Source organism: Lagenorhynchus albirostris, chromosome 10 (genome assembly GCF_949774975.1).
Source record: "Lagenorhynchus albirostris chromosome 10, mLagAlb1.1, whole genome shotgun sequence".
NCBI classification, from domain to species: domain Eukaryota; kingdom Metazoa; phylum Chordata; class Mammalia; order Artiodactyla; family Delphinidae; genus Lagenorhynchus; species Lagenorhynchus albirostris.
Window position 1 is genome coordinate 52205711 of NC_083104.1, and position 24017 is coordinate 52229727.

The 24017-nt window shown below is 45.2% G+C and overlaps 1 protein-coding gene and 1 long non-coding RNA gene across 4 annotated transcripts in view; one reads left to right on the forward strand and one right to left on the reverse strand.

The window, feature by feature from the left end:
* Positions 1-6320: 6320 nt before the first annotated feature.
* The window catches only part of CMTM8 (CKLF like MARVEL transmembrane domain containing 8), a 91069-nt gene continuing 73372 nt past the window's right edge, over positions 6321-24017 (reverse strand). Inside the window, exons 2-5 of one of the 3 annotated variants that reach the window (XR_009542904.1) lie at positions 12268-12441; positions 8422-8605; positions 8200-8316; positions 6735-6754 (exon numbers count right to left, since the gene is read on the reverse strand). Coding sequence is in view for 2 of the 3 variants with exons in the window: in XM_060162478.1 (XP_060018461.1) it covers positions 6671-6754; positions 8200-8316; positions 12268-12441 (375 nt within the window). In the remaining variant the exon portion in view is untranslated. Of the gene's footprint in view, positions 6755-8199; positions 8317-8421; positions 8606-12267; positions 12442-24017 lie in introns of all 3 variants that reach the window. The other 2 variants (XM_060162479.1, XM_060162478.1) reach the window with 2 other exon arrangements.
* Positions 14371-15633, forward strand: LOC132527193 (uncharacterized). Its single transcript, XR_009542906.1, has 3 exons — positions 14371-14599; positions 14955-15038; positions 15501-15633. It is a non-coding gene; the product is annotated as an uncharacterized LOC132527193 (long non-coding RNA).

Sequence of the window (24017 nt, forward strand, 5' to 3'; positions counted from 1 at the left end):
CAGTTTGGTTTGTTCTGCCTTTTGTAAACTGCAAGTTATACCACAAACATTTCCTGTTAAAAATTACAAAGGGTTTTTAGTGGCAGCATTGATTTTTTTTGTGTGTACAACTTATTTTTCTCCATTATATATTTTTAGGAAGACAGCACTTTAACAACTGCTCTTCGTTTTAATAACCAATCTAGCAACCACAGTTCAAGCACAGCTTGAAAAATGTGTTAAAAATACAAAGTTAAATCATTAATGATGGTGACTCTGAATAAACTTGGGTTGTAGTGCATTCATTTCTAAAGTCTCATGCAATGGATTTAATTAATTATTGAATCATTCTTCTACTGTTAGGGTTTCAGGCTAATTTAGTTCTTTTCCCCCCGTATTATACATAAGACCAGGATTAGCATCTTTGTGCATAAATCAGGAGTAAGGAGCTTCTCTTACTCCTAAGAGAAACATCCCCAAGTTCAAGGGAATGGATAATTTTTAAGGCTCTTCATATGTATAGTGAAATAGATTTCTGGAAATGTACCACTTCATCCCTACAGCCTATGTAGTTTTCACCTGGTTCCTTTCCTCACAGTACAGATGTTCTCTATCCACTAAGCTGGAGGAGCTGGAAGCTCAATGATGTCATCATTAAGAAGTTTCTTTCCCCTTCCATCTCTCTTCCAGTCACCTTCATCCCGCGACTGGCTTCTCCTTGTGGTCGCAAGATATTTGCCAACAACTTCCTGCCTACGCATTTCCTCAGAACTCCTTTCCCAGAACTCCCCAGCAAGCCTGGTCACGTGCCCCTGCCTGAACCAGTCGCTGTGGCTGAGGTGGGACTGGCTTAGGCCATCCCTAGAGCACAGTGGAGCTGGCTTTCCCCGAAGTTGCTGGGGTGTAAGTGGGTGGTATGGATGTGCAATAAAAACTAGGGTAGTCAGATAACAAGAGGTGGGGAGAAGGGATGCTGAGGCAGCAACAAGGTCGGCTACATCCTGGATGAGGTATTCCGAATATTCTGGAAAAAAAGTCTGCCATTGACACAAGTTTTCTCAAAACACACCTTCCAAATGGAATGTCTCTTCAACTTTCTTGCCACTCACCTTCCGAAGTTTCTGAAAAATTATCACCTCTAGATTGCCAAGCACTTTCCCCCAAACCTGATCCTCTCTTATATACACCGAACACCTAAGTTTACTTATAACAACACATATTCTAATCTTCCCCATTATCCTAGGTCATCAGCACTGGAACAGTTACCTCACCTTCCTTTACAGCTGTCTGCTTACAACTGGCAGCAAGAACATAGCCAGAACATTTATGTAAGGCCAAGTTAGGAAATACTTCTCAGGTTGCCCTTTTTCAGCGTAAGTGTACACACGTCTGCCCCAGGCTTATATGGGCTTTCCTTGGAAATACAGCAAGTCTGGTCCCAGACCACCACGATAAGGCGAGTCACAAAAATCTTTTGGTTTCTCGGTGCATATAAAAGTTCTGTTTAGGGCTTCCTTGGTGGCGCAGTGGTTGAGAGTCCGCCTGCCGATGCAGGGGACACGGGTTCGTACCCCGGTCCGGGAAGATCCCACATGCCGCGGAGCGGCTGGGCCCATGAGCCATGGCCGCTGAGCCTGCGCGTCCGGAGCCTGTGCTCCGCCACGGGAGAGGCCACAACAGTGAGAGGCCCGTGTACCGCAAAAAATAAAAATCCTAACCATCACCTGAGCCTTCAGTGAGTCCTAATCTTTTTGCTGGTGGAGGGTCTTGCCTGGATGTTGATGCTGCTGATCAGGCGGTTGCTGAAGGCCAGGGCGTCTGTGGCAGTTTCTTAAAATAGGACAACAGTGAAGTCTGCTTCGTCAATTGACTCTGCCTTTCACAAATGACTTCTCTGCAGCCTGCAGTGCTGTTTGATAGCATCTGACCCATAGATCTTTCCAAACTGGAGTCAATCCTCTCAAACCCTGCCACTGTTTTATCAACTAACAGTCTGAACCCTCGGTTGTCATTTCAACAAGCTTCACAGCATCTTCACCAGGAGCAGACTCCATCTCAAGAAACCACTGTCTTTGCTCATCCATAAGAAGCAAACTCTTCTGTTCAAGTTTTACCAGGAGATGCAGCAATTCAGTGCCATCTTCAGGCTCCATATTTAATTCTAGTTCTCTTGCTGTTTCCACCACATCTGCAGTGACTTCCTCCACTAAAGTCTGAGGGCTGGAATCAACTTCTTGCAAACTCCTGTCAATGTTGATGTTTTTTACCTCTTCTCATAAATCAAGAATGTACTTAATGGTATCTACAACAGTCAATCCTTCCAGAAGATTTTCAATTGACTTTGCCCAGATCCGTCAGAGTAGTCACTATCTATGGCAGTCAAAGTCTTATGAAAAATGTTATTTCTTAAATAATAAGCTGAAATGACTCCTTTATCCATGGGCTGCAGAATGGATGTCGTGTTAGCAGGCACGACAACAATATTATCTTATTGTACATCTCCATCAGCGCTCTTGGGTGCTCTGGTGCCTTGTCAATGAGCAGTAATATTTGGAAAGGAATCTTATTCTGGGCAGTAGGTCTCAACAGTGGGCTTAAAATAGTCAGTAAACCATGTTGTCAACAGATGTGCTGCCATCCAGGCTTCGTTGTTCCACTTACAGAGCACAGGCAGGGTGGACTTAGCCTAACCCTTAAGGTCCCTAGGATTTTCAGAATGGTAAATGAGCACTAGATTCAACTTAAAATCACCAGCTGCATTAGCCCCTAACAACAGAGTCAGCCTGTCCCTTGAAGCTTTGAAGCCAGGCACTGACTTCTCCTCTCTAGCTATGAAAGTCCTAGACGGCATCTTCTTCCAGAAGCCTGTTTTGTCTACACTGAAAATCCATTGTTTAGTGTAGCCACCTTCATGAATTATCTGATCTTCTGCACAACTTGCTGAAGCTTCTACATCAGCACTTGCTGCTTCACCTTGCACTTTTATGTTGAGACGGCTTTTTTCTTTAAACCTCCTGAACCAACCTCTGCTAGCTTTAAACTTCTCTTCTGCACCTTCCTCATCTCCCTTAGCCATCACAGAATTGAGATTTAGGACCTGGCTCTAGGTTAGGCTTTTTTTTTTTTTGGCTTAAGGGAATGTTGAAGCTTATTTGATCTTCTTTTCATCCAGACCCCTAAAACTTTCTACATATCAGCAGTGAGTCTGTTTTGCTTTCTTATCATTCGTGTATTCACTGAAGGAGCACTTTTAATTTCCTCCAAGAACTTTTCCTTTGCATTCACAGCTTGGCTGTTTGGCACAAGAGGCTGAGCTTTGAGCCTGCCTGGGCTTTTGACATGCCTTCTTCACTAAGTTTAATCATTTCTAGCTTTTGATTTAAACTGAGAGACATGTGAGTCTTCCTTTCACTTGAACACTTTGAGGTCATTGTAGGGTTATTAATTGGCCTAATTTCAACATTGTTATGTCTCAGGGAATAGGGAGGCCTGAGGAGAGGGAGAGAGACGGAGAATGGCTGGTTGGTGGAGCAGTCAGAGCACACACATTTACTGATTAAGTTTGTCATCTTGTATGGGTATGGTCTGTGGTGCTCCCAAACAATGAACAATAGTAACATCAAAGATCACTGATCACAGATCACCATAAGAAACATGAGAAAGTTTGAAATATTGGGAGAATTACAAAAATGTGACACAGAGACATGACATGAGAAAATGCTGCTGGAAAAATGGCACCTTGCTCCACATAGGGTTGCCACAAACCTTCAATTTGTATAAAACACAGTATCTGTGAAGTGCAGTAAGGTGAAGCACAATAAAATGAGGTCTGCCTGTATGCCTGGATTGTTTTTTTCTGTGAAAATCTCTCTTTTCAATTTAATAATTGTCTAGGGAACAGAAATATAGACTTTTAAACTGATTTTCTACCCAGGGTTGCATCTTCAGTTAGTGGTTTTAAATGTCTGTCCTCTACGCAGAGATATTTTATGTATTTAAAATCTTTTGTGTGCTGATACCCTGAAGGGATTTTCCTATGAAGGGAGCAATTTAAATATGTACAAAAGCAACTGACACTGAACATTCTTGTCTCTAGATTTTCTTATAGTTTTAAAATATTGGCTAAATATTTACCTTTGGGGGCTATGAGTTGGAAATAGCAATGGTGAGAGATTAAATGCCTAAAGCATTTCATTGATTTGCCATGAGTGTGGAAATACATCAAATTAAAACCCACCCGGCTCTATCAAAGAGAACGTGATGGTTCTGGAAGGGCTGAGAGGTGAATGCAGACAGCGAGCACAGACAGCAGAGCGTAAGCACACTCTATACTATCCCTGTAACAACATTTTTCAACCCCAGAAACCTATTCTTCTTATTATGCTGGCTGTGTTGCATGTGGCTTTGCTTTTGTTTTTTTCTTCTTTCTCGAGAGAAAAATTAAACCCAGTTCAAAACTTAATAGCTTTAGCTGAATAATAGAGAATCATTTTGTTGTCTAAAAACCCACACTTAAAAATTATTCATGAACAAAGTCTCTCAGCATTCAAAAGAAGAAATAATTTCCTTTCAGCCAAAAATAAATGTTTTTTGGTTTTTTGGTGGTTTTTTGGGGTGAACTTTTAAGGCAACACAAAGGGTCATGCTCTTGAAAAGCCACATATAAAAACACGACAGCAAGTCCCCTCCGCATGGATGCAAATGAACCACTGATCTCTTGAAATAGATCTCTTTGGCGCTACCGGTTCAGGAAAGGCCTATGGCTGGTTGTGGTCTATTTGGAAGACATTTCAAAGTGGCTTATGAAATCTTTTACTCCGGAAGTTACTTGCTATATATGTGTCCATGATTATAGAAATCACACTCACACACACACACCCCCACACAATCACAAAAGCAGGCTTCTTTCTTTATGACTGTTTCCAGAAACAGACCTCTTAGGTTACAGTTTTTCTGCCTCTTATGGAGACTTGACTGCAATATAAAGTACTTTAAAAATCTACCAGGTAATGAAAGAGAATGTAAAAAAGAATATATGTGTACATATATATATATATATATATATATATAACTAAATCACTTTGCTGTACACCTGAAACTAACACAACATTGTAAATCAACTATATTTCAATTAAAAAAAAAATCCACCAGGTGCATGCAAGGTGAACATGCTTCTGGGAGTGTGAAAGGGAGAGATAGACAGAGAGGCAGCACACACAAACCCTGACTAGTTATTTCAGCTCTTCTTGCAAAATCAGCAAGTCGGAGGCTGTCTGGGTGATGACTGGGAACACCGCTCCAGAAAGATCGCAGCCCCGGTCACCTGCAGGTCTGCGTCACTGAAGCTGAAGCTTCATGGCTACATGCGGGACCCAAAGAGGCCTCTCATGTTCCCCACGCCCACCCACTCCCACCCTCCACCCCACCTCTCCCTCTTGGTGTCCCCTCCCCCCTACCTTTTTGGACACACAACCCAAGAACATTCTTCATTGCTCCTTTCAAAGGTCCGGGGTGGGTGTCATTAGACACTGAAGAAATCCCAACTCTCCTTTATAGGGGGAAACAGAGCTTGTTGGCTAAGGAATTAGCTGAACAGGAAAACCAACGCAAACAACACACAACAGAAAGAAAACAGCACTGCCACACGAGCAGAAAAGAGGAGGCCACGGGGCCATGTCTACAGAGTGCACGGCTGAACCCTCTCCCTATCATCAACTATACTAACGTTTCAGTGGTTTTTTGTTTTTCAGTTTGAAAAATCACCCAAGATACACTGCCATTCCAGCAAGAACCATCTTGCCTAAAAACACTTCCTCTAAGTGCACATCTGCCTTCGGAACACAGTTCTTCCCATGGTCTCATAATATCTAATAACAATGTTACAAAATATTAGGGCTTGGAGATTTGGAGCCTTTTGGTCCAATATGTTCCACCTAATATGGTACCTGTGTCTCTATGGTCAGCAAGATGGTTTTTAAGGTACATGCAAGTATTTCTCCTTTTAATGGTTATGAGCTTATTTTAATCTGTATTAGAAAAAAATACCACCAGCACATCAGCCACTGTGCTCAGAGCACCACTTACGGCGAGCTCATTACTAAGTTCTAAGGCTAGTGTCTCATTAGATGCTTTCTGTGCCAACCCGTTGGCATGTGGGACTCACGCCGCCAGCGATCCCCAGACTTGGGGAGATGGGTCTCTCTGACCACGCTGGCCTGGGGGCTGTGGACAGTGTCTCCTGGCAATATCACCCCAGGCAACCCCATGAGGATGAAGAATTCCGCACAGCCCCCAGCTTCAGGCTTCAGCAATAAGTCTCCTTTCCTGAGTCAGACGCCACATTACCCTGGATTGCGAAACATTTAATGAAAAAAGAATCTGGCATTTTTAAAAGTTAGGTTTACAAACTTGATGCATTCTTAATATTAGCAATTTATCTATTTCTAATACATTGCCTAAGAAAATAAGGTCTATGAAGACATCAACAAGATATTTAAGATTCATTATAAGCTACAGCACTTTGCAAATAAGTATCCAGTTTAATTATAACAAACCACTGTGAGCAAATTTAACTAAGTATATAAAAACATTAGTTAAATACAATTCTCTGGAAATATACATTATACCTACAGCTGTTTTTACAGTGAGATTCTTCCTTTTTTTTTTCCCTTTTAATTCTCAAAATGGCGAATCACTGTATGGTCCTGGATCTCCAAGCTATAAAACTGAAATATGTGTTTCCAGCATAGCAGATGGTGACCAGGAAGGCGAAGAACTGGAGAAAACAAAGCATAATAGAAAGGGGGTTTAGGGTACATCCTAATTAGCAAAAGTTGTCATTTCACCTCTACTGAATAATGCACTTATGGCATCCCTTGACTCCAAGCTTTCTCATCTAAACCTGCTTTATTGGTTCAATTACCTTCCTTCTGAAACAATCTCAGGCTAGGCTGTTTTTCTTTTTTGGAGCCTATCTGGAAAGCCTGTAGTCTTACTCCAATAAGCCCAGGGTGTTCACGTGGGGGTGAATATGGTGGTGTGCATCTGAGAAAAGCCCGTGTATTTCTAATTTAGTATCGGTGATTTTAGACCAAAGCTTAACCTCACACTATCACAGGCTCAGTTTACACAAACAAGCTGAGTGGGCGGAAGGAAGCCAGGGGCCCACATGGGGTGTGAGTGCAGAGGCGGGAAAACGCCGGGCCCTCTCCTGGGGCAACCACAGCCCAGTTCCACCTGTTTCTTCATTTTTAAAAAAATTTTATTGACGTCCAGTTGATTTACAGTGTTGTGCTAATTTCTGCTGTATAGCAAAGTGACTCAGTTACACATATATGTACGTTCCTTTTCATATTCTTTTCCATGATGGTTTATCACAGGATATTGAATATAGTTCCCAGTGCTATACAGTAGGACCTTGTTGTTTATCCATCCTATATATACTAGTTTGCATCTGCCCAGCTGATTCTTGCTGTGTGCTAACTTGAGCCCTGTGACTTTTAATCTCACGTGGACCCACGCTCTTTACCTTTAAATAGAGATTTTGAGATATAGGTCAAGAATACGATGAACACCCATGGATCACCCACCAGCTTTAACATCATACTGTTGGTCTTCCTGTCTAACTGCCTGCCTCCCGCCCCCATCACTTCTACTGCGGATGGAATATTATAAGGCCCATCTCAGAGAAACTTTTAAAATTAGTTTTTTAAATTTGAAAAATACACACTTATGGTTTAAAAATGCAAACAGTACATAAACGCATAAATTAAAAAGTAGAAGCCCCTCATCCCACACTCCTCGTGGTCCATCACAGTCCCTGGAAGGAGCCTCTGCTGGTGTCTATCTTCCTAGGCATCCTCAGAGCATGAATAAACATTTCTACTTCAACAAACAGAATCCTAGTGTGCTCATTTTCTGCCTCCTCTCCCACTGACACTGTAGGCAGCAGAATTATTCTTAGAATCCCTCAAATGTTTTTTCTCCCTCAAACACTTATTTTGTTCTAGCATTTGGCTTTCACTCGAGCGGACTCTTTCAGCCTCTTTGTGCTCCAGGCCATCGGGAGGCCCCATGATGCTCAAACCAGGAAGTTCACTGCCAAGGTGTCCCTCCCACAGGTGATGCTTTGCCCTGCAGATAACTTTGTCCTCCTCGCCCAGATCCTCAGCCGGCCTTGGGGAGGGAGGAGGAGACCGTGGGGATGAAATGCTCACTCACCGACGAGGCTGCCCAGCTGTTGAAGTTGTGACTGTCCCTCTCCGGGGAGACAGAAGACGCATCCACAATAGCGGCTGAGAGGTATAAGACGAAGGCACTGCCATTAAAGCACAGACCCTGGGAGACAGAGGCGCAGAGTGTTTAGGGAGCCTGGGAAGGTCCGGGCATACCCGGACCTCAGAAGCGGCCAGAAGCGCACCCCGGCTGTGGCAAGGGGCCCACCTGGACTCGTGAGCGGGGCAGGGGACAAGGGCGATGAGAAGGCAGCTCCTCGGCGCCTTGGGGGTACTCAGTGCACGCTGCTTCCTCGCTTACCAACGCTTTGAGGGGTTGCAAAGGGGCTCCTCAGTTGGAGCAGCAAATAAAATATCCCAACCAGAAGGCAGACGCGTCTGACGTTTAGCATCTGCCAGCAGCAAGCAAAATTTTCACAATTTGTCTGTAAACATCTTAAAACTGGGGGAGTTTACACAGAAACCCAGATTTCTGGATTCCCTTAAGAAGGGAAAAAAACAACAACAGAAGATCTAGCAATCCTGGGAGCACATTTCCAGCTTACTTCTCTGTGAAGAATATCCTGCTGTTGTTTAAGTCAGTGCATATGGGTGGCAAGGATTCAACAGTTTACGCTCACTTGCATGACTTTCTGGTCTCTTCACACGCGTGAGTGTGGAACCCCAACATGGAGGGGTCTCCTGACTGCTGGCCAGGGCTCTACTCACTACTCAGACAGAGGAGCACCCAGAGCAGGATGACATCAGAAAAAACTGCTGGATGGAAGTCGAGAGACATGGGCCCAATTGTGCGTGAACCTGTGCAAAGTCAGGAGGCTCCAAACCTCAGTTTCCTTAGCTATAAAATGGGGACACACCTCATGATGATAAATTCTGAAAATGCAAATCAGAGCATTTTAAAACCAGGGAGTTTCGGAAGGGAGCAGTGTTAAACAAGAAAAAAAAAAAAGTAACATGAAAGGCAATATTTTAAGTTCTTAATGTAATAAATCAATGAAGGAGGCTTAGGTTTGGAGGAGAGACAGACTAATAGATGCTCTAGGCCAGAGGTCAGCAAAATAAGAACCCCGACCAGCAGTCAGGAGACCAAGACTTCGAGTCCCTTCAGAACTGTCACAAAATAGCTAAAAATATGGAAGTGGCTTTGGCACTGGCTAATGAAGAGCGGCTGCAGAGTTCTGAGGCACATGCTAGAAATATGGATGTTTAAGGAGATTCTGGTGAGGTCTCAGATGGAAATGAGGAATATATGTTATTGGAAACTGGAGGAAAGGTGATCCTTGCTATAAAGTGGCAAAGAACTTGTCTGAAAGGTGTTCTAGTGTTTTTTTAGCAAAGTGCCAAAGGAGTGGCCTGGTTCCCCCGACAGCTTGGAGGAAAATGCAAAAGGAGAGAGATGAATTGAAGAAGGAATTGTTAAGCAAAAAAGAACCAGAACTGGGACTTCTCTGGCAGTCCAGTGGTTAAGACTCTGCACTTCCAATGCAGGGGGTATGGGTTCGACCCCTGCTCAGGGAACTAAGATCCCACACGCCGCGCAGCGCAGCCAAAAAAATAAAAATAACAAAACCAAAAAGAACCAGAACTTGAAGATTTGAAAAATTCTCAGCTCAGCCATATTGCGAAAAATGAGAAAGCTCTTTCAGAAGAGAACACTCAGGGTGTGGCCAAACGGCCTTTTGAGAAAGAGATTACAGGTATAAACCACAGATCTAATCGACCATCTCAGCAGAAGCCAGGAATAGGTAAGGGATTATACCAGTAGAAACTTTACAAGTTTGAACTGAAGGGGATGCAGACGGGCCAAAATGAAGGAGGGCTGTGGAACTTCTTGGATTCCATGGGACAGAATGAACCACAGAACTATTTGACTGCGAAATAGCTTTATCTTTCACGAAAAGAATGCATCACCCGAAGCTGATTCAGAGATCATCAGGGCTGCCACTCTCATCGCGGGCCCAGTGAGCAGGCGGGTTCCTCCTCAGTTTCAAAGGGTGGGTTTTCTGAGTCAGGATGTCGCTACCCCAGTGTCCCAGGGGCAGGGCCGCCCTGCAGAGACACCAGGGTGACAATGCCGCCCCAATGCACCAGGAAGGCAGAGCACTGAACCAAAAGAAAGGATTGTTCTGGAGCCTTAAGATCAGATGGAATTTGCCTCGTAACGTTTGGGCTTGCTGGGGACCTGTCACCCCTTCCTTCTTTCCTCTTTCTCCCTTTTGAAATGGGAGTGTCTATCTGTACCCGTCTCACCGCTGTATTTTGGAAGCACTCAACTTGTCTGGTTTCACAGGTTCATAGCTGGAGAGGAATTCTGCCTCGGGATGAACTGTACCTCAAGCCCCACCCATATCTGACATAGATGATACTTAAAGGAGACTTTGGATCAAGACTTTAGTTGATGCTGGAATGAGTTTGGGGGATGTTGAGATGGAACGAATGTATTTGCATGTGAGATGGTCAAGATTGGGGAGGGCAGAATTTTTAAAAATATATTATCTTTATTGATATTAGTATAGTATTTTTTTAGACATTTATTTATTTTTATTTACTTATTATTTTTGACTGTGTTGGGTCTTCGTTGCTGCACACAGGCTTTCTCTAGTTGAGTCAAGTGGGGGCTACTCTTCGTTGTGGTGTGCGGGCTTCTCATTGCGGTGGCTTCTCTTGTTGAGGAGCACAGGCTCTAGAGCGCGTGGGCTTCAGTAGATGCGGCGCGTGGGCTCAGTAGTTGTGGCTCGTGGGCTCTGGAGCGCAGGCTCAGTAGTTGTGGCGCACGGGCTTAGTTGCTCCGTGGCACGTGGGATCTTCCCGGACCAGGGCTCGAACCCGTGTCCCCAGCATTGACAGGCGGATTCTTAACCACTGCACCACCAGGGAGGCCCGGGGCAGAATATTATGGACTGAATGTGTCCCCCCAAATTCATATGTTGAAGCCCTAACCCTCAACGTGATAGTATTTGGATACGGGGCCTTTGAGGTAATTAGGGTTAGAGGAGCTCATGAGAGTGGGGTCCCCCGAGAGGGTTAGTACCCTTCTGAGATGAAAGGGAGCTCACATCCTCTCTTTCTCTCTCTGCCATATGAGGACACAGCAAGATCAGCAGGCATCTGCAAGCCAGGAGGAGAGCTTTCACCAGAAACCAACTATACTGACACCTGATCTTAGACTTCTGGCCTCTAGAACTGAGAGAAATTTCAGTCATTGAAGCTTCCCGTCTAGAGTATTCTGTTTTGGCACCCAAGCAGACAAAGACAGGTTCTGTAATCTACACATTTTCTTATCTATTCCCCCTGCCCCACCCCCAGGCTGTGACTCCCTTTGTAATCATGCACCCAGCATGGAGTCAGGACAAGAATCCAGTCACTCTTTTTTTTTTTTTTTGCGGTATGCAGGCCTCTCATTGTTGTGGCCGCTCCCATTGCGGAGCACAGGCTCCAGACGCGCAGGCTCAGCGGCCATGGCTCACGGGCCCAGCTGCTCTGCGGCATGTGGGATCCTCCCGGACCGGGGCACGAACCCGTGTCCCCTGCATCGGCAGGCAGACTCTCAACCACTGCACCACCAGGGAAGCCCAAGAATCCAGTCGCTCTTGACCACTCCTGCTCCCCCATGTGAGGTCACCTAGTTGCTCTAACAGTGACTTTCATTTTTCATTCTAACTCTTCACCTCTCAACATCAAAGAACTCTGGTACAAAGAGGGTTAAAGCCATGGCCCCAGGAGGGGTTTGGAGGACAGAAGATCTGCAGGGGCTATGCCCTGACACACCTGTTCCTAGATGACACTGTTCATAGGGAATTAATAAAACAAGAGTGTATGCAGTGTATCTCTTGATTCAGTCTTCTGAGGACCGGTTTGCTACTTTGCCTAAAAGGAATTCCTGGACCTTCCAACAATGCTGTTTCACACTCAGGTTTAAAACACCTGTGCTGGGTTCTCCCTGGCTTTGCCCTCTGCTTTGTTGGCAGAGACAATCCCGAATTGTCTGGAGAAGGACTAAGTTCCGTCCTACCTAATGGGCAGTGGACAGGAAGAACACCCATGGTTTCCTTACCACCGTGGTCCAAGGCACCTGGGGAATCCTGGTGTAGGTCATCGTTATGTAGATGATGAGGAAGAAGACAGTGAGGACCCAGTAAAACACAGCTACAAACATGACCCAGCCAAATGCAGGGACCCGGAAGTACTCAGTTCCAGCGATCAGTGTCCATACCAGCAGTCCCAGAACCTGTAAAAGAGAAAAGAAAAGGGAGGCGGAAGAGAAAATGAAGAAGGAGGAGGAAGTGGGGACAGAGAAAAAAGTAATTATACAAAGTGTCAATTACAATTTTTACTCGTATATATGGGTACATGTACCAAATGTAATCTGTCTGCAAGCTCACATTCTTGCAAATGCTAGGAAGGTAAAATGAATGAACAGAACAGGCAGGGCAGAGACCAGGACAAACAAGAAACCCACGCCTTGTTTCCGGGGTAAGTCTCTGCCCAGCTCTGGCCAGTTGTGGGCTGGTTTTCTCGATATTTCTCCCACCCCCACCCCCAGGAGAACACAGAAACTCAAGTTTGTACATGATGATCTCGATTTTTAAATGTCAGCACTAATAAAGAGGGGCAAAACAACACACATCTGTGGCTGGAATCTGCTCCCGATACTTGTGAAGGGAACAAGATATAAGTCATGCATTTATTCCAACAACGGTCACCCAACTTCACTGCTGCTACAGAGCAAGACAAGCCCGAAGCCCCATCACATCACCACTGAGTGAAGGAAGGATGCTGGTCTACGCTGTGTGAGTCTCTGGTCCTCAAGGAGGGAGGCCATGGCGAGGTGTGCCTTCCAGGGCCCAGGAGGACTTTATTCCTAACTCAGGAAAGTTGGCATCGAAACTCTATTCCCAGGAGACAGCATCAGGCATGTGGGACGGACTCTGGCAGCAGATCTGGCTGCTGTGTAACTCGGGGCAAGTGATTTCCTTCCTGTCTCAGCTCTCTCCATGGGATGTGGGACAAGACATGAAAGTGACTCCAATCACAAAGCTGGTCATTTGGCATTGACACCTGAGCACCTGCCCTGAGCACATGCCACAGGCTGGGCTTCCTGCTCCGCGGGCCCCGAGGATAGAGCAGGGCAGAAACCAAACAGACCTGCTCATGCATGACTTAGAGTCTCATGGGGGGAAATATCTGAATAGTTACAGTTGTGAAAATGCTCTGAAGGAAATAAAGGGTGTGACAAGGGGCTGTGACAGGGGCTGTGACCTTTTAGGCAGGAACAACAAATGTCCGAGGGGGCTGTGCTGAGGAAGAGCCTGAAGACCCTCTGGGAGCTAGTAAGACGGGCAGAAGACACCGTCCCAGGCAGAGAGCATGGCATGGGCAGAGGGCTGCAGGGGAGGGGCCTTCCAGAACCTGTAGGAGAGTGGAGGACATCAGGACATGGGTACAAGATGTTAGAGGGCTTGGGGAGGGTCAGATTACGTGGGCCCAGGACACCTAAGGATTTTGTACTTTATCCTAAGAGCTACAGGAGGATTCTGAGCCAGACAATGATAAGATCAGGTTAAGTTTTTGCAAGATCACTCTGACTGCATGGCGAGAACAGGCAAGCAGAGTCGGGGGTAGGGGTGGGGAAACAGTTCGGAGACTGCTGCAATAATCCAAGTGGAAGAAGATGATGCATCCAACACCAAGATGCTGGTGAATACTAGGAAGTGAGTGATTCAGGGGAAATTTCAGAAGGAGACAGAACCTTCACAGATTTGACAGATTAGATTAGGATAAAGTGGAATTACCCCCAGGTTTCTAGAAAGACTCCCCAGTGGATTAGGGTGTCACTTCCTCAGCTGGAAAGATGAAAGAGGAACAGGTTAAAGGGCTGACCTGGGCTCAGTTTACAACCTATCCAGTCTAGGGGAGCCAGAGACCTCAGGATGGGGTTAGAAGTGGACAGTCCAGGAGGAAGAGTTCAGGCCCCTCTTTAGGAAAGACTTCGTGTTAGGATCACTTAGCCCTCAGACAGGCTTCCAGGGGACCTTTTAAACTGTTCACTGAGACAAGCCCACCTCCCTGGCGAAGTCCGGATGTCTGTGCTGGGGAACAGGGAACAGACTCTAAGTGCTGTTGCTTCCCCTCTTTAGAGCTGAAAGTTGATGTTCTTTTATCTGCTTGATGTCGTATACGAATTCCGAAGAAACATTTAATGGAGATGTACTTTTGTGTTTACATCTGTGGCAACGGAATTGACTGCAAGTGAAGCAGCACAAAACAGGATAAAATCCCAGAAAGTGCCAAGCCTCAACACCCATGGGGTTTGGGTCCGGAATTCATCACGACTGACAGGTCATCTACACACACAGGTGTGCTATTCCACTGGATCAGTAAGACAGGTAACACACCTCATCCAGCATGGCAGCGTCTGAAACAACAAGAAGGGCTTCCTGATTCAAACTGAAGAGGTCAGAAGGGCCCTCTGTTGATTCACACAGGAAATAACCACAGGAAGAGCCACGGCAACGTGGCAGCTGTCTCTCCAGGAGTGTGCAAGAGTTTAAGAGCTGCCGGCATAAGCTTGTGCCAGCGAAACAGGCTCAGCTAACAGCTCTTGGCTCTGAACGTGAAAATGGTTTTCATTATTAAAGCAAGCGGAGTCCACTATCCAGAGACGCTGTCTAATGTGCTAGCGGCAGTCATCTTTTACACACAGACATAATATTGCTAACTGAGCTGTCTCTCAAAAAACAGGAATCCTTGACCCAAGATCTTACCAGCAAACACAGGAAAAGAACTGTCAAGAAAAGAATTACTCTACCTAAGTGAATCTCCTAGGTAAGTGAAATATATCCAGAAGCACACTTTTTGTCTCTCACTATAACCAATACTGATGAAAAGCACTCTACAAAAATGTTACTCAGCTGTGTGTGTGTGTGTGTGTGTGTGTGTGTGTGTAAGTAGATCTTTGTTTAGACTACAAAAATAGTTTGTTTTTTCACTGATAAACATTATTTTAAGCCAACCCTTTTTTTTGAATGGTAAATCTAAGACTTAAAGTTTAAGAAAGTGATAAGTGCAGGTAAAAATAAGCACAGCAGTATAAAAACTATACATAAAACACACAAAGAAGTTACAAACACCAGTTGTAAATTCTCGAGAAACCAATATAAAAAGTTTACATTGAGCCTTCCTAACTTCTTTCGCTTGCATTTATAACTACCACCTGCAAATCCTTTTCTTTCTCCTTTAAAAATACGGATCACTCAGTATATGGTGCCTATAACTTGTTTCTTTCAGTCAGCCATGCCACCGAGGACCTCTTTCCAGATCTATGTCGATTTTAACAGCTGCCCAGTTTTCCATAATTCATGTAACCAGTTCCCTATGGAGAAAAATTTAAGTTGTCTCCTTTGTGTTTGTACAAAAAATACCCAGGGAACATTCTTATATAATGCATACCTCTGCAAACATGAATTCCAGGATAGATTTCTAGAAGTGGAATTTCTAGAATATTTTAAGCTTTAGAGGTATGTCAAATTACTCATCAAAAAACTTGTGCTAACTCATCCTCTCATCTGAGTATGTCTGCTCTTCCCTTCCAACCTCATTAAATGCCCAGGTTTTAAATAATTAAAAACCTGACTAAAAAACAAAAGAGATCTCATGTTTTGCCCTTCACTGCTTGACTGAAGTACAGCACAGAGAAAAGTGTACAAATCCTAAGTGAACAGCTCAATGAATTTTCACCAACTGGACCAACTTGTGTCACCAGCATCCGCTCAAGAAAGAGAACATGACTAGCACTGCTGGCGGAGCGGGGGGTTCCATCACGCCTAGTTACTCCTTCCCTCCTCCGAGGGTCCCAACCCCCCTGGTTTCTGTCATCCTGTTTTGGAACTTCAAAGACATGGAATCCTATCGTCCATGCTCCCATGTTTGATTTCTCTCACTCAACATTGTGAGTTTCATCCACGACACTGAACGTCATTTGTTCACTCTCTCAGCTGCCCAGCAATGGTTCTCAAACATCAGAATCAACTGAAGGGCTTGTTAACCTACAGGTGGATGGGCTTCCCCCCAGAGTTTGTGATTAGCAGTAGGTCTAGGAAGGGATCTGAGAATCTGCATTTCTAAGTTCCCAGGGGATGCCGCTGGTTCAGGGACCACACACTAAGAACAGATGTACTGTATCCTTCTTGTTTATTTTAGTTTGCATTTTCCTGATCAGTCCTGAGGATGGAAGAGCATCTTTTCAAATATTTATTAGCCACTTCTAGTTCTGATTTATTGATGTTTTAAAAAAATCACTTTCTTACTGATCTGTAGAAATCTTTACATAACAGGGATGGTAACAAACTACATATGAGGCAATATTTTCCCATCCAGCTTTTTTAAATTCAGTCTTTAGTCACATGGGAGTTTAACATTTTTACACAGTTAACTGGTAGCTCTTTGAGCCTTCCTCTATTCCTATGTGCTTAGGAAGGGCTTTCTCAGCACAAGATTATAAAAATATTCTCCTATATTTTCTGATAGTTTTGTGTGTATGCTTAAATCTTTAAACAAACTAGAACTGAATTCTATATATGGGGTGAAGAAAGTCCAACTTTATTTTTTTCCAGCAGATGGTCAGGTGATCTGTTATCACTTACTGATGACTTCTCACATTTTGGGTCAGTTTCTGGAACCTTTATTCCACTCATCTGTGTTGACTGCTGTGCTAGCACCAATTCCTGTAGCTTCAGCATGTATTTTAGGCTTTTAGGTAAAAATGTCAAAATGGACACATGAATCTAACTTTGTTCCTTTCCCAAACCCTTCTAAAATTATCATCAGAATGAGATGAATAGGAAAGGAGACAAAAGTGACACATTTTTGGAAGGGGCTCCCCTGAGTACCCAGCATAATGGATGAAAACAGACCCAACCGAGGTTCAGAAATCTCAGAACCTCAGGTGCAAAGAGAAGATGTTTTGAACAATCAAAGAACCACCAAGGATCAGAAAACAGAAAGGCTTTTAACCTTTTCCAGAAGCAGACAGAATGTTAGAAAATAATGGCAAATGCCTTCAAACTGGAAAGTGGTTTCTAACCCAGAAATTACCCAGGAAAATAATCAGTGAAGAGCAAGAGGCAGACTTTTTTTTTTTTTTCAGATATGCAACATCTAAAAAGAATCCACCTTCCACACATTCTCTCTCAGTAATCTACTGAAGGATATGACCCAACAAAATGAGGGTATAAACTCTAAAAGAGGAACTATTGAGTAAACCAACAGAACGCTGTGGGAGAAAGGGTGAGGGTAATCCCCAGAAGGAGGGGAAATCCAGGCATGACAAACGATCCAGGCACAGAAGGTATAACCCGGTCAGATCGGGGCCGAGTGACTCAAAAGACAGGGACTTCCCTGGTGGTCCAGTGGTTAAGACTTCACACTCCCAATGCAGGGGGCCCCGGTTCCATCCCTGGTCTGGGAAGATCCCCCCCATGTCGCAACTAAAAGATCCTGCGTGCCACAACTAAGACCCAGCACGGCCAAATAAATAATAATAAAAAAAAACCCAAAACAAAAGACAGGCATGGTGAAGGCCGTCACCACCGTGCCTTTTGTCACTTTACCTTCTTAACCTGGTGAGTCGATTAGGGAATCTGCTTCACCCCAAGTGAGGGAGGAAGCCAAGAAAGGGGAAGACAAGGGATCCAGGAAACCAGAAAGTCAGCCCAACAGAAAGGTAAAGGGAATTCCAAGGTGAAGGGAGATCCCCAGGAGAAATGCATCCAAGATAAAAACGAGAACTCTGATTATCTGATGGGAATGGCTTGTGGGAAACTTTACTGAAAGGCTATTAGAAAAACACGAGGTGAATTAGCTACAAAGAAAAGTGAGCAAATTCTTAAAAAATATGTACGTTATTAATGTCACTAAATACCAGAAGAAACTATTAGCAGCTGTTTGTAGTTAAGTGTTCACTGTAACACGACTCTAATATTTACACAGAGATAATAAATACTGAATATTGACCTGAACAAATGATAACAAGGAGAGGAAAGCAATAGGGATGATGCAATGGACTGAATATTTCAATTAACTGCCTTGTGGAATGAGATTGATTGCCCCACCCACCCCACTTCCTGAATGGTACCAGATATCTGTGTTTTTTCTATGAAGAAAGTTTTTTAAAACTGAAAACCTTCAACGCCGTGAAGGTCTTGAGACCATCAGCGAGCTGATTCCAACAGCCCTGCTGGACCCTCCGCATGCACATGCCCCCACGCAGCTTCCTTATTCTAGGGTCCTGTGGACCAAGGAAACAGATGCCTTAGATTTTTAAAAATCACACTGAAAGACACACTGAGTTTGTCTGTGAGTTCTCTCCTGCCTCTGAACTTTGTGACAGCTGTTCTGCTGCTCAGAGGAGTTTAAAGGGTCTCATTTATTCAAACGTACACTGAGCATCTCTTATGAGCCAGGGCTTTTTCAAGGCACTACGGGTTAGCTGATTTCTTTCTGACTTTATAGCCTGGAACCGGGATGGGCACCATCTGTCCTTCAGCCTTGAAAACAGGTGACTACTGACAATGAACTAGGCTACCCTGGGAGCAACGCACCAGCTGTTTCCAGCTGGCTTTGCCCCGGAGGAGTTGTGTTGATCCAGGTGTGAGCTCAGCGCACCTCCAAGATACCTCATTGGGCTTTAGATCATTGACCATATTAACTCCTTGCAATAAAGTGGCGTTGAAAACTGGCTACTGTAGACTTACTCTTATGTGTCCTGCAAGGAGAGAACCAAACAATATGACCATGCCAGGCTGTCTCCTCCTGCCATGTTTAATACCACACACACGTGACAACATTCAAACATTCAAAAACCTCACTGAGGGCTTCCCTGGTGGCACAGTGGTTAAGAATCCTCATGCCAACTCAGGGGACAAGGGGTTCAAGCCCTAGTCCAGGAAGATCTCACATGCCGCGGAGCAACTAAGCCCGTGCGCCACAACTACTGAGCCTGCGTTCTAAAGCCCGCAAGCCACAACTACTAAGCCCGTGTGCCACAACTACTGAAGCCCATGCACCTAGAGCCTGTGCTCCGCAACAAGAGAAGCCACCGCAATGAGAAGCCCGCGCACCACAACGAAGAGTAGCCCCCGCTCGCTGCAATTAAAAAGAAAGCCCACAAGCAGCAACGAAGACCCAATGCAGCCAAAAATAAATAAATAATTTATTTAAAAAGAAACTCACTGAGTGTGCACTGGTGGTGCAATGATGTGGGAAAACGGACATGGTCTCTGCCTCTGGAAAAGGTCCGTCAATGGATATTCGACTATGAACTGTGGTTAAGTCCTATGAAAGGAAACTAGGCTGATACAAGAATGTAAAGCACAAGGACCCAACCAGGTCTGGATGGTCAGAGGCAGTTTAAGATTAAGTAGGTGAATGGGAGTTAGCCAGGCAACATTTGGGTGATGGAGGGAAAGCCAAGACTCTGAGATCTCAAAGACATCCCATCTGATGACGTGAGTCTCCCACAGGCTCTGACCTAACACACGAAGGTCAGATGGAAGTTCAGTTCCAGAGGAGACTGACCCATGGCTTGGCATCGGATGTCAGTCTCCAGAGAGCACCTTTTCTCAAAGTCAAGATTCATTCCATAGCGGTTCAAGGGCCAAAGAATGTGAATGTTGGAAGAGAAGTTCAGGAGATGTTTGGGATCAACAAGCTTAGAGCTAGTTAGTGGTCAGAGCAGAACCAAACATCTAGTCTGATGTTATTTTAATTGGTAGCATTGGATCTTGGTGTCTTCCTCCCCTTCTCCACTTCCCCATTCTTTGGCTGGGGCGATGCTAGCACTCGCGGTAACGTCAGACTGAGAAGCAGAGCTGGCTCAGGGGGGAAATCAGGTACTCCAGATTCCGCCTGTCCTTGGCCAAGTTACCAACCTGAGCCTGTTTCCTTATCTGTAAAATGGGGATACAGAAACTTTTCTCATAGGGTTGTTGGAAGACAAAGGGAGTTAATATATGCACAGCAGTGCCTGGGATCAGCTGGGTGCTGGGTCAGTTATTACTATTCTGCTAGTATCATTAACAGGGTTGACAGTGACTCCCGGGAATCCGTCCCCTCCTCCTTTCCCAGTATCCTCTTCTCTATATTTCAAGATTTTTACACCTGTATGGAGCCAAGGAGTCTTACCTATGTCCAGCTCCCGGACATATGGACTGAACTTGAGGCCTCTCCTATGGGCAAGATGCTCAACAAGATGCCAGGCTAAGTGAACCAGGAGCGTTTGACCCTTCAGCTCTGTCCTCTCTGCCTGTGCGGACGCCCTCAATATCATGGTTACCATGTCCTCTGTTCCTATTTGGTTAAATGGTACAATGCCAAAGGCCATCTGGCCTGGTAGAAAGATTCAGGCTTTGAATTCTTACCAGCTGTGTGACTGGGCAAATAACATTTCTCTCTTTAACCAATATTTTTTGAGCACTTACTATGTGCCCAGGCCCCAGGTAATAGTAAGAGCATATTATGTCCTAAAGAGTAAGGAAGAGCTTCACATGCCTCACCTCGCTTTAACCCACACAGCTGCCCTCTGAATAACTTTCATCAGGACCGTTTTACAAATGGAGAAACAGGTACTAAGTGTTACATAACTTAGCCCAGACTTTTAACTATGCTGCCACAAAATATCAATAACATGCCCCAAATCAGTTAATTTCTCTGTGCCTCAGTTTCTTCATCTGTACCCAGGGATAAAATGTATCTTCTAGAATTCACATGAGACAAGATGCTCTATAAATGATAACTACTATTGTGATTAATAATGGCAAAAACAGAGCGTTTGGCAGACCACAAACCTGCCCTGAGGGCCAGCCACATGCAAGGCTGAAGAGGCCAGCACCTGCTCTGTTTTCTTTCTGTGCTGGTTCGGAGCGTCACCTAGAATGCCACCAGCCAACCCCTCCCAAGCACAAGTCTCTGGGCAGAAATAAGCTCTGGTAAAATGAGCAGGTGCCTTGATGCAAACCCATGCCTGGTTCTGCAAAACAAAATTCCTCAGAGCTGCCCACTGATGCTGGGCCACCAGGCAGTGCTCGAGCTCATCGTTACAAAGCCTATTATCTGCTGGCCTCTCACGTGGCACCTTGGTTCATTTAAAATAGAGACAAATAGAAAGAAAACAGGGATGGCTGCAAATCCTATCTGCTCTGATGCTTTAAACATCCGATTCAGAGAGTTGCTGTTTTTAACTCAGTGAAGACCAAGAAATCCTGGAAGAAAGCTGATATATTACAGAGGTTGACATCAGAGCCACCTCAGGTCAGCAACCACGCCGTGAGCACCTGCTACAAGCCAGACACAGTGCTGGGTGCTCAGTGTCCAAAGGTGAGCAGGGCACGAGTCCCCACCCCTGAGGACTCTACCACCTCGTGTGAGAGATGGACACAATCCACTTCCTTCTTTTTCATGGGGGTTGACAACTGTGGGCCATGGTCACCCACAGCTCCGCTACCTGTTATGTACAATCCACAAACATGGCCAATGCTCATCCATTTAAAGCGTTATCTAAGGCTGTTTTCATGCTACAACAGCAGAATGCACGGCCTTTGGCTGCAAAGCCTAAAATATCTACTATCTGGACCTTTACAGAAAAAATTTAGCCAATCCTGTTAACCGTCACACTTACTCTCTGCATCAGGAAATATACACACGTGCACATATAGTTGTTATATTTTTGTTTCCTGCATTGTTTCAAATAAACCAGATTATTAACACATTGAGCCAGAGGAGATGATAGGGAAAAAGCCTGCACCCTTTCCCTGCACCACCGAGGAACTGTATCATACTCAAGATGACAGCTCCCTACACCTGCTGAGTGCTGTCGAGTCACCTCCACGCCCCTTCCAGATCAGTAGTGCTTCTGTTCAGCAAGCATGGCGAACTTTTCCATTTACCCACTAGAGGGTGACCAAACACTGCTTACGAAAGATTTAGGAGCTACGGTCCCTCTAAGGTGGGATGAGATCAGAGTTTACCATCTGTCTGGATAAGTTCCTACACTTGAAGCACATTCCACAGAGGTGGCAGGATGTGGAAGAATAAATCCGGTCTGGGACCCACCCATTAGACCCAGATGTTGCCTGGAAACAGATCTGACAAGAAATGTACTCGGCTGGCTTGCGATAAGGATTAATTAATACAAAGACTTGGAAGGGCAAATTTAATCCATGCGCCCCGACTAAGCTTTACTGAAGTATGCTTAATACCTGCTGCTTTCTTCAACAAGAAACTGTGCCTCTTCAGGCCTCTGCTTCCCAATCTGGGAAATGGGGAAGACAGTTAGGAAAGTAGTTTTCAAATGGGAGTGGGGGGACCAGCACCTGGGAGATGCATATGTGAGTCACCCGGGGGTATTTCAAACCACTTTCTTCTTGGTCGTCTTCCCACTTTCACACACCATGAGGGTGGGTGTCTCCCTCTGGCCCTGCTTGACCGCTCCTCAAGTACCATTAAAGGAGACCTTTGGGTGCTGCAGAGCAGAGCAAAGCTTGAGGCCTACGTGATGCTAGTAGTTTGTGACTTAACCTTGCTCTCGCTTGGAACTTTAGTGTGACATCTATGATCAATTAAAGGCCTGCTCTCAGGGAAAACACAGAACCTCAATAGTCCCAGCAGGCGACTGAATGGAAATCTGCATACTGGGCTGGTTTTCAAATATATTTACAAATTCTTTGACACACCTCTTGAGTACAGGCTCCTCTCAAATATTTCCATTGAACAGAGAGTGCGGCAGAAATGATGCTACGTGATTTGGGAGGCTAGGTCATAAAAAGGATCCAGCTTCTCCTGGGCTCTGGGGAAGCTGGCAGCCACTTTGTGAGGATACTCAAGCAGTCTTGCGGGGAGGCCCACACAGAGAGGAACAGAGCCCTCCCACCAACTTGCCAGCAGGCGAGTGACTGCCTTGGTGAAATGGATCTCCAGGCTCAGTCAAGCCTTAACTGACTGCAGCCCCAGAAGACACCTGACCGAGCCCCAGGAAAATGCCTGACCCAGAAATGCCCAGTTAAGTTGATCTTGAATTCCTGATCCACAGACACTGCGAGTGATAATACATATTTACTGCTGCTTAAAAGTGTTACGCCTGGGGGTAATCTGTTACGCAGTTATAGATGACTAATACATGAAGTTCATCCAATGTGGGCTTGTGTCCAAGAGGCAGAGTGGTAGGGAGGGAGGACCGAAGACCTAAGTTCGTCACTAACTTTCTGGCCCCTCTAAGCCTCAGTCTGTGCCTCCATGAGATGGGCGTGGCACCATCTAGGTTGCTGCAGGGTCTGAAGGTGTTTTGTGACCTGCAAAGAGCTACATAAACAGCAGTGATGACTGGTCTCATGCTTTTCTCCTCTAGGAAACATGAGGCAATGCTTAGCAGAGCTGGCATCTTGGCAGTAAGGGTCCTAGAAATAAAGTGGGGTCTATTCCTGTAGTTAGAACCACGGGGCTCAGGGCATTAAGGATGTGCTAGAGGACACGTTGGCACACGTTTCCTGTGAAGGGCCACATAGTCAGTATTTCGGGCTTTCTGGGCCATATGGTCTCCATCACAACTATTCAATTCTGCCCCTGTGGCATGAAAACAGCCACAGACAATATGCAAAAGGATGGGAGTAACCGTGTTCCACGAAAACTACTTACAAACACAAGTGGCAGGCTGGATTGGCTGGCAGGCTATCATCTGCCAACCTCTGCCCTCGAGCCTTGCTTCTCCAAGTGTGTGGTCCCCAGAGCAACAGTCACACCTCCAAGGAGCTTGTT